This window comes from Chlorocebus sabaeus, chromosome 6, assembly GCF_047675955.1.
Source record: "Chlorocebus sabaeus isolate Y175 chromosome 6, mChlSab1.0.hap1, whole genome shotgun sequence".
Classification (NCBI taxonomy): Eukaryota; Metazoa; Chordata; class Mammalia; order Primates; family Cercopithecidae; genus Chlorocebus; species Chlorocebus sabaeus.
This window is the reverse complement of record NC_132909.1, coordinates 29,188,583-29,199,478: the sequence shown is the minus strand read 5'-3', so window position 1 is coordinate 29,199,478 and position 10,896 is coordinate 29,188,583. Positions and strand designations below refer to the sequence as shown.

The 10,896-nt window shown below is 50.6% G+C and overlaps 1 protein-coding gene across 4 annotated transcripts; it reads left to right on the top strand.

Moving 5' to 3' along the window:
• Positions 1-578: 578 nt before the first annotated feature.
• Positions 579-10,395, top strand: POP4 (POP4 homolog, ribonuclease P/MRP subunit). 4 transcript variants are annotated; one of them, XM_007996122.3, is made up of 7 exons: positions 579-616; positions 3,029-3,081; positions 4,767-4,990; positions 6,221-6,298; positions 6,472-6,533; positions 8,226-8,327; positions 9,643-10,395. In XM_007996122.3, exons 1-7 carry the CDS (start codon positions 610-612, stop codon positions 9,777-9,779), a joined length of 663 nt encoding a protein of 220 aa, XP_007994313.1. In that variant the 5' UTR covers positions 579-609; the 3' UTR covers positions 9,780-10,395. The 4 variants fall into 4 exon arrangements, with proteins under 4 accessions (XP_007994313.1, XP_007994315.1, XP_007994317.1 ...); XM_007996124.3 differs by lacking the exon at positions 579-616 and adding an exon at positions 651-774; XM_007996126.3 differs by lacking the exon at positions 579-616 and adding an exon at positions 813-1,282 and having other exon boundaries at positions 3,029-3,116; positions 9,643-10,346.
• Positions 10,396-10,896: the final 501 nt, after the last annotated feature.

Sequence of the window (10,896 nt, the reverse complement as noted above, 5' to 3'; positions counted from 1 at the left end):
CTCAAGAAAGCGTCTTGAAACCATCAAAGGGACCCAGGAGGCGCATCATCCTGCGCGGCCGACCCCACTCACAGCACAGACTGCAAGTGAGGCTTAAGAGATGGGAAGTGACCTAAGCGAGGTTAAACAGCTAGTCAGCAGCAGACACGGCACTAGAACCTAAGCCTGCCGTCCCAGCTTCGGTGCCCATGCCCACAGCGAAAGTTGCCGCGGCTCATCCGTAAGAGCGCTAATTAGGGACGACAAAGACGTCATCCCACCGTCCCGGTCCCATTTCCGCCCTCCTAGGTCCCCAACCTTCGAGTCCTCTCCAAGTCGCCTCGCTCCACTCTGGACCTTCAAAAGCATTCCACATGCCTTTACCCCAACCCTACTGACTGTCCCGCAAAAAGATGCAAGCGGAAAAGGCCCCAAGAAGCGACTCACGCCTCCCCACTGCTCCCCGACACACGCTAACACGCTCTCAGTCGCCCAATCCCTATCCCAGCGCATGCGCCCCCGAGGTGGGCGAGTGTCGGTGATGTCACACACAGCGCCATCTCCGATATCCGAGAGTCTGCGACAGCAACTGCCAGTGCGTCATCAGAGCGCGCCGGAAGCGGTCCGAGAATGAAGAGTAAGCGGTGCCACGAAGTTAGAGAGGGTTGGGGATGTTAAGGGTCGGGGTCCTGGTGCTTGTGGGTGAAATGGGTCCGGGCTGCCTGTCGCTGCGGAGTCCTAAAGAACCGCTACAGGAATGGGCCCACCCTACATAAAAACAGGGCTGGAACACAGGTTAGCCTGGCTCGCCCTCTGAGCTAGGGAGGGATGCCAGGGCTGGAGGCAGGTTCTCCCGGGGGCTGCTCAGTGGTGTGCGATGCTAGAGGAGGGTTCCAGGCCTTGGTCCAACTTGGCCACTACCTCCCGGGGTGACCGCAGTCAAGACCCTGCTCCTTTCTGCGAGCTGGTTTCGCACTCTTATCTGATGCAACGCGCCGAGAGCTGCTAGGGAATGATATCACTAACCCAGAGCTTTGGGACTTAGGGGTAGAAGACATGTGCCAAGGAGGGGCGTGTAGTCACCGTTAAGACGGGGCCTTCGATCAGAATTTTGATTTTTCACCTCCGCCACTTTCTACCTAAGAGATGGGGAGTGACCTAAGCGAGGTTAAACAGCTAGTTAGCAGCAGACACGGCACTAGAGCCTAAGCCTGCCGTCCCAGCTTCGGTGCCTATCATTCCCACTGTGTTGGGGACACCAGGCTGTGCCCATGTGGTGAGCAGCATCGTTCAGCATGATCAAGTAGGTTGTCTCAGCATGTCGGAGTTTCAATTTGCTCATGGGCACAAGTGTGATGGGAAAAAATATGTCTAACTTGTAATGAAGTTTCTGGCAAGTAATGAGTGTTCAGTAATTGTTAGATGTGTATTGTTGCAGAAAGACTTCCAAGTCTGTCACTAAGCACCTGTAACAGGTGAAGCAAAGTTATCAGGCCCCTCAAGTTGCTCTCTACAGTTTATAATCCCCAACTTCCACTTGACGGAGAACTAGATGCTGTATATAAAACTTGCAGCCACGTTGGTTTGCTTGATCAAACAAACATACCTGGCTGGGTGTGGTGGGACATGACTATAGTCCCAGCACTTTGGGAGGCTGAGGCAGGGAGGTCAAGAGTTGAAGACCAGCTTGGGCAACAACATAGTGAGACCCCATCTCTACAAAAACTGGAAAGAAAAAAAAAAAAAAAGCCAGGGTGTAGTTCCAGCTACTCAGGAGACTGAGGTGGGAGAATCACTTGAAACCAGGAAGTCGAAGTTGCAGTGAGCTATGATTGTGCCAGTGCACTCCAGCCTGGGCAACAGAGCAAGACCCAGTATCAAAACAAACAAGAACAACAAAAAACTTGTAACCACCTTGCATCAGACATTCTCAGGGAAGTACAAGAAAGCTGGAATTAAATTTACAGAGTATAGTGTAAATTACATTTTCTAGCTATTTAGCTCATAAATCAGGCCTTAGTAGTCCCATTCTTACTCCATTCACACCTGTACTGTGTCCCCAGTGCCATGGTTTTCTTCTTTCAATAAATTAAGAAACAGAAGTGTGGAATTTGTTTTAGAGGTTGAAACTTTATTGACTGATGTATATTTTGAGTTTAAAGGAAGAACTGTTGTATTTTATCAGTTCAGGACACCCTTGATTATATGATACATTATAATTTCATATTAAAATGTGAAGAATCTTTTTAAACATCTTACCTTTAACAAAACCTATTTCTAACCATCTACATCCTAAACAGCTATATCATATAACTTTTAAATGAGTTACCTCGTTAGCAAGGGCTCAGGCTTCTAACTTGGGATGTTTTAAACCAGTGCAACTCAAAATGTGATCCACTGACCTGCAGTAGCATCTGGGAATATGTTAGACACTCAGGATCTAGGGTAGGAGGCCAATAATCTGCATTTTAGTAAGATCCCAGAGATTTTTCCACACGTTAAATTTTGAGAAGCACTCTTTTTAAACCATGAGCTTGAAACTTCTAGCATAGATGTGGCCAGAGGGTGGGATAAGAGGCATCCAAGAAAGCTTTGCTCTTCATACCAACCTGATCTCCTATCTCTGAATATGAATAAGCATATGTTATAAGTGTAGTTCTTTTACTTTTTTTTTTTTTTTTTTTTTTGAGACAGAGTCTCTGTCACCCAGGCCAGTGCAATGGCACGATCTCGGCTCATTGCAGCCTCCACCTCCCAGGTTCCAGCGATTCTTTTGCCTCAATCTCCCATGTCGCTGGGAATACAGGTGTGAGCCACCACCTCCGGCTAATTTTTGTATTTTTAGTAGAGACGGGGTTTCACCACATTGGCCAAGCCGGTCTCGAACTCCTGACCTTGGGTGATCCACCCGCCTTGGCCTCCCAAAGTGCTAGGACTACAGGTGTGAGCCATGCATCCAGCGGTGTAATTATTTTCATAGTTAGAGAAGTCTTGGATCTTACAGCCATACCCAACAAGAATTGATCATTTCTTGTTTTTAATCCCCTAGGTGTGATCTACCATGCATTGTCTCAGAAAGAGGCGAAAGACTCTGATGTCCAGGTCAGTTCTTGGCAGGAGGTCCAGGAGCAACAGAGGTGATGGCAAAGATGGTTCAGTAGCTTCTGAGCCCCTGTCACTGGTTGAGATGTCGTTACCCACATTGTACTCCTCATTTTTCTGGCAGACATCTAAGGCTGGATCAAAGTCTGTAGTTCTGATGACCTGTTCCCACTTGCCAGCCTCCTTTTCTGTTGTGCCAAAGTCAAGTTTGGTAAAATGAGGCTTTTCTTAACCTTTTATCATTCCCACTGTGTTGGGGACACCAGGCTGTGCCCATGTGGTGAGCAGCATCGTTCAACCTTGTCACTGCGCCCTCTGCACTTCTGCAGAAGGTGTGCAATTACATATCATAAGTGAAATTTACAGATTATATCTGGATGCCTAGGCCTGCTTTGTCAGTTTCGCAAAAGTTCCTCTTGTGGCTCATAGTGAGAGCATTACCTTGAAAGCAAGATTTTGAAAGACCAGTATACCTTTATTTTGCTTCTCCATGAAAGACGAGCCACTCAGGTATTTAAGAGAATCAGATTATTGTCCTATTATAGTCACAATGATGAGAGTGAATTAATTTTTAGTTAGCATCTACAGGTGCAAAACTGAAGCAGACAGAGTTCCTACCATCATACCGTGAGCTCCCTCGAAGGCTATGTGTACCCTATCTTCCCATCCCCATTGCTCTCCCACAGAGGGAGGGCTGGGTTACTAATGACAGATCAGCATCAGTCTGTCAGCCTCAGTCTTAGCATTTAGCACCTGGCTAGTGCAAAAAGCTCAGGAAACAGCCCAGCCAGGAGACAGGCCCTCAGGAGAGAGAACTGCCCAGGGCTGTGGCAGGCGCGAGGGCAGTGGCATCTGCCACCAAATGAGGAATCCATTATTGGAACTCCAACTTGAGAGGTAGTGAGCTTGGAGGTTTTTGCTTGTTTGTTTGTTTGTTTGGAAATTGCACACAATTATGACAGTCATTTTTTTCAAAAGTCCTTTCTAAGAGCCTACGCTCATTCATGGTAAGTTGACACCCGGCTCTCAGTGACGCCCTTTGGAGAGAGAGAGTCTGGGGCCTGAGATGCTCTTGACGGTACCTTCCTCCAAGTGATGGTCTGCGGGGCAGGAGCGGACCTCTTGGAGAGTAGCCACACCATGCCCACATTGCTGGAAACCCAGTTAAGGAGTATTGTCCTAAGGGCACAGTGTCAGGGTCCCTACCCCCTGAGGCTTGGCTGACCCTGGAGCCCTAGTTTTGCTGTTTTCTGTAGTGTTAGGATCAGTTCCTCCATAGCTTAGTGCTACTCTGAGCTCACTTAGTTTCATCTGGTCATGCCTGGTTGAATATCTTTGTTACACATTTCTCAAGCTCTCTCTTCTGCCAAGAATGGTTGAAGTATTCTTCCAGTTAGAAAGGTTTTGGTCCTCATCAGAATAACCTCAGAAAAGCAGGGCCAGAGCAGGAAGTGAGCGTTTGACATGCTGTTGTGTGTGACAAACGGTCATGAATTTGTGTGTGAGTGTGACTTACATCTCAGCAACTGTGGGTAGCAGACGCATGGCAGATGAGCGGGGTGTGAGCCTCAGTGGGTAGAGGGATGGGCCCCATCTGCTCTCCCAGTAGCTGCGGGCGGGATGCCTGGGATCCTGGGCTGCCCAGACCAGAGCAGTGAGCACTCCACCCCCTTGTCCGCCTGCAGCCTCCAGGAGCACAGCGGGCCGAGGCCTTCGTGAGGGCCTTCCTGAAGCGCAGCACACCCGGCATGAGCCCGCAGGCCCGCGAGGACCAGTTGCAGCGCAAGGCCGTGGTTCTGGAGTACTTCACCCGCCACAAGCGCAAGGAGAAGAAGAAGAAAGCCAAAGGCCTCTCTGCCAGGCAAAGGAGGGAGCTGCGGCTCTTTTATATTAAACCAGAGCAGCAGAGGTAACCTGAGCTCCCCACTTCTTTCTGCCTGCGGTGCTTACCCTTCTGGGTGTGTGGACTTGACTGAGTCGCTGGGGAGGAGGCAGCCTGGCTCCACCTAAGCTAAGGGCGCCTCTCTGTTGTCTGCCACAAGAGGGCAGCCTTCCTTTACCAATCTGGGCTGTGTTCAGCGAGGCGGGTGAGACAGGACTCATTGTCTGGCCTCTCTCCTCACCTTCACGAGTAAGACCCGTCCAAGTACATCTGTTGCCCATGGCAACAGGCTGTTTGTCCCTCGGCTTTGTTAGACAGAAAAGAGGAACTGATATGTTTTTAGTGTGTATCCCTTTGTAGCTTTTAATAGCGCCAGACAGTCACCCACTGGGGTTTCATTGCCAAAGCAAGATGTTGCCCACACGTTTCAGAGGTTTCCCAAAGGAATGCATCACTGTCCTGTCCTGTGGGAGGATGTCTTCCTCCAGCCAACCCTCCATCCCTCCTTGGCGACGGGTCTGAGTGTGCGTGTCCTGGGGCTGTCTGTAGGCTTTTGCTTGGAGATCGACAGCCAAATAGCCTCCCACACTCCAGAAGACGCTTAAAGTATGCCACGCTGTCCCCGGCCCCACTCAGGAGATCAGCTGGGCCTCAGGTGGAGAAGGGGCTGCTGCCTCCCAGGGTTTGCCTCCCGGGTGGAACCCGAGTTGGGTTTGAGCTTAAGGTCCTCATTTCTCTAACCTAAGGCTTCATGGTAACGGATTCCCCACAAGGCATCAAGACTGGAGATAATGGCCCAGAGGAAAGCTGTTGGGGTCCTCACCCCTGCTCCTCTCTTCTTCTCCCCACCACTTGCTTGCCCACCTTCCAGACCAGCCTGCTGCCTCACATGAGGACCTGCGTGACAACCAGCAACCCCTGCTTTATTGGGGGCTTACTAGGTTCAATTTCACGTAACAGAAAACCTCACAATAACAGTAGCTTCAACAAGACTCATGTTTATTTCTCTCTCATGAAAAGAAGTCCAAGTGGACACCGCTCTGGGCTGGTGTGGTCCTACCAATGAGGAAACTGAAGTTAGAGAGGTGAAGGTTCTTGGTCTCTGTTACCAGCTCAATTGCTCATCCTAGGATTTGCACGTAGTTCCTAATGATCCCAGGCCGCAGTTGTTGGCATCAAGCCAAGCTCTGTGCTATTTGGACATTGTCATCCCAAGCTCATGTTGTCTAACTTTTTCCGTTTCTGACTTTGCCATAGATACAGTCTTTTCCTCCCTCTCCATGAACTCTGGAAACAGTACATCAGGGACCTGTGCAATGGACTAAAGCCAGACACGTAAGTTGCATTCCTGAAGCTTCACTCTTTGGGGTGAATCTCAAGTCTCTGATCGTTGTAAATGCAGCTTCAGGAGCCAGCGTCGGTATTGCCTGGCTGCGGTTGAAGACCTAGTTGCTTCTTTTGGAACTTTTTATCATGATGTGAATCAAGGGCTTCTGTTTACCTTGCAGGCAGCCACAGATGATTCAGGCCAAGCTGTTAAAGGCAGATCTTCATGGGGCTATTATTTCAGGTAATTTACCTAAGAGCGTGTAGCACATGGCCATCCGGAGGTCCACACTGTCACTCTGTGGAGACCCAGGGCATGTGTTCTGTTGGACACACTCCTTACGGTGTGGATTCCCTGAGATGGCCCCCGGTCACCATCGTCCCCGCACTAAGGGTGGGAGATGCTTCTCACTGGCTGTCTTAGCCGGTCTGGCCCTTTGCTGGACACACCCTAAGTGGTCTCCGTGTACCTTCTCCACACAAGGACCCCTGTGGGTACCCTAAAGGGCACAGTAGCTGTGGGCACTCACCCATGGCCTGGAATCGTGAACACAGAATCCCTTTCATCCAATGCTATGGTTTCAAATGTCAGCTACACCTGACAGCCCCCAAGGTGACGTCTCCAGCGTAGGCCCGTCCCCTGAACTCCAGGCTCAGGCATCCAGCTGCCCACTTGACACAGCCACCTGGATGTTCAGGGGGCATCTCAGACTTTACATAGCCAAAGCTATCCCCAGTTCTCACAGCAACCCCTCCTGCTCTTTTCCATCTCAGTTAATTACTCAGTTATTTACGCTGGTTGTTCAGGCCAAAAACCGAAATAGTGTCTATGTTTCTTCTTTCCTAATCCCCTCCTCTAATCCTTCGGAACATCCTACTACCTAAATTCAGCCACTGTCATTCCCCAGATTACCTCAGACACAGCTCCTCCCCGCACCAGGCAGCCGGAGTGCCGGTTATATAGAAATCAGAGCACGTTCCTTCCGTGCTTCAAGTCTTCTGGCAGCGTCCCATCGTATGGGAGTAAACCTGCCTCCTTGCTGTGGTCTAAGGCCTCCCCGCTCCCTGGGGCAGCAGGCCTCCCACACTGCCTTCCTCCTGCCCTGCCTCAGGGCTTCGCCTCTGCCCCTTACCTCTGCCGGGGAGTTCTCCTGTGTGTGCACAGACCGACTTCCGATTGTTCAGCCCTGCTCCAATGCCACTCCCCTGAGGGTCTACCGTTGCAAACCATGACCCTCCACACTCGTTGCCCTGTCCCTACTCTTCATAGCACTAGTCGCGGTCAGAAAGTAGAATGGTGTGGTTCACCATGCATCACCCTGCCTTGCTAGAACCTGGGCTCGGTGAGAGCAGGATCCGGGACTGCCTCTTTCCACGCTATGTCCCTGGCATCTCCCGAGGACGGTGCAGGCATCCTGCAGCTGCTTGGTGACTCTGTCAGCTACACTGAGGCTCGGGTCAGGACGAGGGAGGGGCTGCTGCTTGTGCTGGTGGCTCGTCTCGCAGTGCTGGCTGCTGGGCAGCTCTGCAGCAGGACTCACGTTCCAGCCAGCATCCTGGGCAGTGCATGGTGGTGTTTGTGCAGATCCTGCAAGGGAGTCCTGGCTGCATCAGAGCAGCCAGCCCGGGTCCTGATGGTGCTGGGCACGTGTGTGACCTTTGACTCCAGAATCCTGCCCAAGACCCCTGTGGCCACAGACCCGCCAAAGGACACCTCATAGGAACAGTCCAGAGACTGCAAAGCCCCAGGGGAAGCCTGGGTTCTCATTGGCTACGTCAGTGCCCAGCTGTTGAGCCCCCACCCCCTGGGTGCTCTCTTCCTTCGTCTGCTAGCTCAGAGGGTGGGACCAGCACCCCCGACCCCTGAGGCCTGCTTGTCTGTGTTTCCCCTAGCACCACAGAGGCCTGAGCCTGGAACTGTCCTTTTTCTTCACAGTGACAAAATCCAAATGCCCCTCTTATGTGGGTATTACAGGAATCCTTCTACAGGAAACAAAGCACATTTTCAAAATTATCACCAAAGAAGACCGCCTGAAAGGTATGTAGGAGTTTCCGAGGGCGTTGCTTGTGAGCTGTGGCTTCCAGCTACTGCGTTAGCCTTTTCCTCGAGGCTCCAAGAGTTTGGTTTGAGCACAGATTGCAGATACTTAGTGAACCTGCATTAAAGCCTGCAGAGACCACGCTCTGCTCCCGTGGCTCCCCCAAGAGGCGTGTGTCAGTGCAGCCAGCAGCCCCGGCCAGAAATGGCCAAGCTTTCTGGCCAAGCGGAGGAAAGATCTTGGCCGTGCCTCAGGGGACCTGGGTCTGTTTGGGCGCCAGGAGAGGGCCTCCACTTGCCCCAAGGCTGCTGCTCCCAGAGGAATGTAGCCAAACAGGCAGCAGGGTAGAAACAGGAGCGGCGCCTGTCCCTGAAGTTCTGAGCTGTGTCCTTGGTGATAACACTTGGGTTCCATCGGTGGCCAGCATTGCTCTAGCAGATACTTTGGGTCTCCCAGGATTTCTACACCCCACCTTGCTCACAAATCCAGAGATAGCAAACTGTAGTTAGAGGGTTTTGTTCCTTTAATTTTTTTATCTTTATTTATTTATTTATTTATTTATTTAGAGACAGTCTCGCTCTTTCACCCAGGCTGGAGTGCAGTGTCACAATCTCAACTCACTGCAGCCTCCGCTCCCGGATTCAAGGGATTCTCCTGTCTCGGCCTCCCAAGTAGCTGGGATTACAGGCACACGCCACCACACCCGGCTAATTTTTGTATTTTTAGTAGGGGCAGGGTTTCACTGTGTTGGACAGGCTGGTCTCAAACTCCTGAACTCAAGTGATCCGCCTGCCTCAGCCTCCTAAAGTGCTGGGATTATAGGCATGAGCCACTGCATCCAGCCTTCTTCCTTTAATTTTTGAGCTTGGTTTTTCTTGTTGCTTCCCTCATTTTCCTACATATCCTTCTGCCTCACATTGTAAACCTCAGAAAGTGGTGTAAGAGTTTCCCCACAGAGCACAAGGCCAGGAGCCCATCTGAAAGTTAATGTGGGAAAACCAGTTTCTGGCGGGTGTTCTGGGACTTTCTGGTTCTGGGAATTTGGTGTATAGCCTTTTACCCTGAAGATTAGGTGCCAAGTTACATTTAGCATGTGACTAGATTGACCTATGGCAGAATAACCACATGTAACCCTAATGCCTCTCCCCTTGTGGGTTTTCCATTTCCTATTAGCTTATTTTTTTCATTCAATGTGTTCCGAATAATATTCTACCTAAAAGTAAAATATTAATAAATAAATAAATGAATATTTACTGCCAAGGTTTTTTCCTCATCTTTTTTCTCCCGCCCCTTTTTTTTTTTTTTTTTCCCCAGTTATCCCCAAGCTAAACTGCGTGTTCACTGTGGAAATCGATGGCTTTATTTCCTACATTTACGGGAGCAAATTCCAGCTTCGGTCAAGTGAACGGTCTGCGAAGAAGTTCAAAGCGAAGGGAACGATTGACCTGTGAATTCTTTGCCATCTAACGCAGTTGTCTATGACAGCTGAAAACTGGACACTCCTAAATGCCAACCTTTCAGTGAAGAGACGGTTAAGCCAATTCTGTTTATAGACCACCTCCAGCCAGTGACGTTCTGAGTTGAGGATGCTCAACAATATGGGAAGGTTGCGGTGTACCGAGTGAAGAAGTCAGGGGACAGAGGAATTTCTCTTTCTAGGAGATCTTCATTTTGTGTGACTCCCATGGAAAGGAACAGACTGGCAGGAAGCACACCAGGGTTAACGCTGGTTGACTTGACTAGTATCACTCGATTTTAAAAAATACTTTTCCGGCCGGGCGCGGTGGCTCAAGCCTGTAATCCCAGCACTTTGGGAGGCCGAGACGGGCGGATCACGAGGTCAGGAGATTTGAGACCATCCTGGCTAACACGGTGAAACCCCATCTCTACTAAAAAATACAAAAAACTAGCGGGGCGTGGTGGTGGGCGCCTGTAGTCCCAGCTACTCGGGAGGCTGAGGCAGGAGAATGGCGTAAACCCGGGAGGCGGAGCTTGCAGTGAGCTGAGATCCGGCCACTGCACTCCAGCCTGGGCGACAGAGCCAGACTCCGTCTCAAAAAAAAAAAAATAAAAATAAAAAAAAAAAAAATAAAAAATACTTTTCCATGTGTTCTGAGTGCTCTGTGGTGAATCAGCTGCCTCTGTGATGATACAGTCCACATGTGGACATAACCAGGGATCAAATAAAGGAGGTATTGCTGCAGTCCAGCCAGGTTGAAAGGGAAGGGGGGCCCCAAAGGTCCATTGGATGGCAGGTGTCTACAGAGGTGCGCCTTTGGGTGGAACTCTGACCTACCTAGGGTTTACTTTGCTATTTCAGGAAGGTTGAAGAGGATTGAAGGGTGAGTTGCTAAGTGACTTAGGGCTTATTCACTTCAGGAATTGCAGCTGGGGTGGACCCCAGGAGCAGAGCACTGTGTGCAGCTGTGCCCATACACGGTCGCCCCAGCGTAGTGAGATGGGACCTGCCACAGCATGCCCGCTCCTGAGCTGCCAGGCTGAGCCGTAGGACTGAAAGGAGGTCGCCCAGCATCACCTCCCAAGGTCAGACCTGCAAAAGCCACGCCA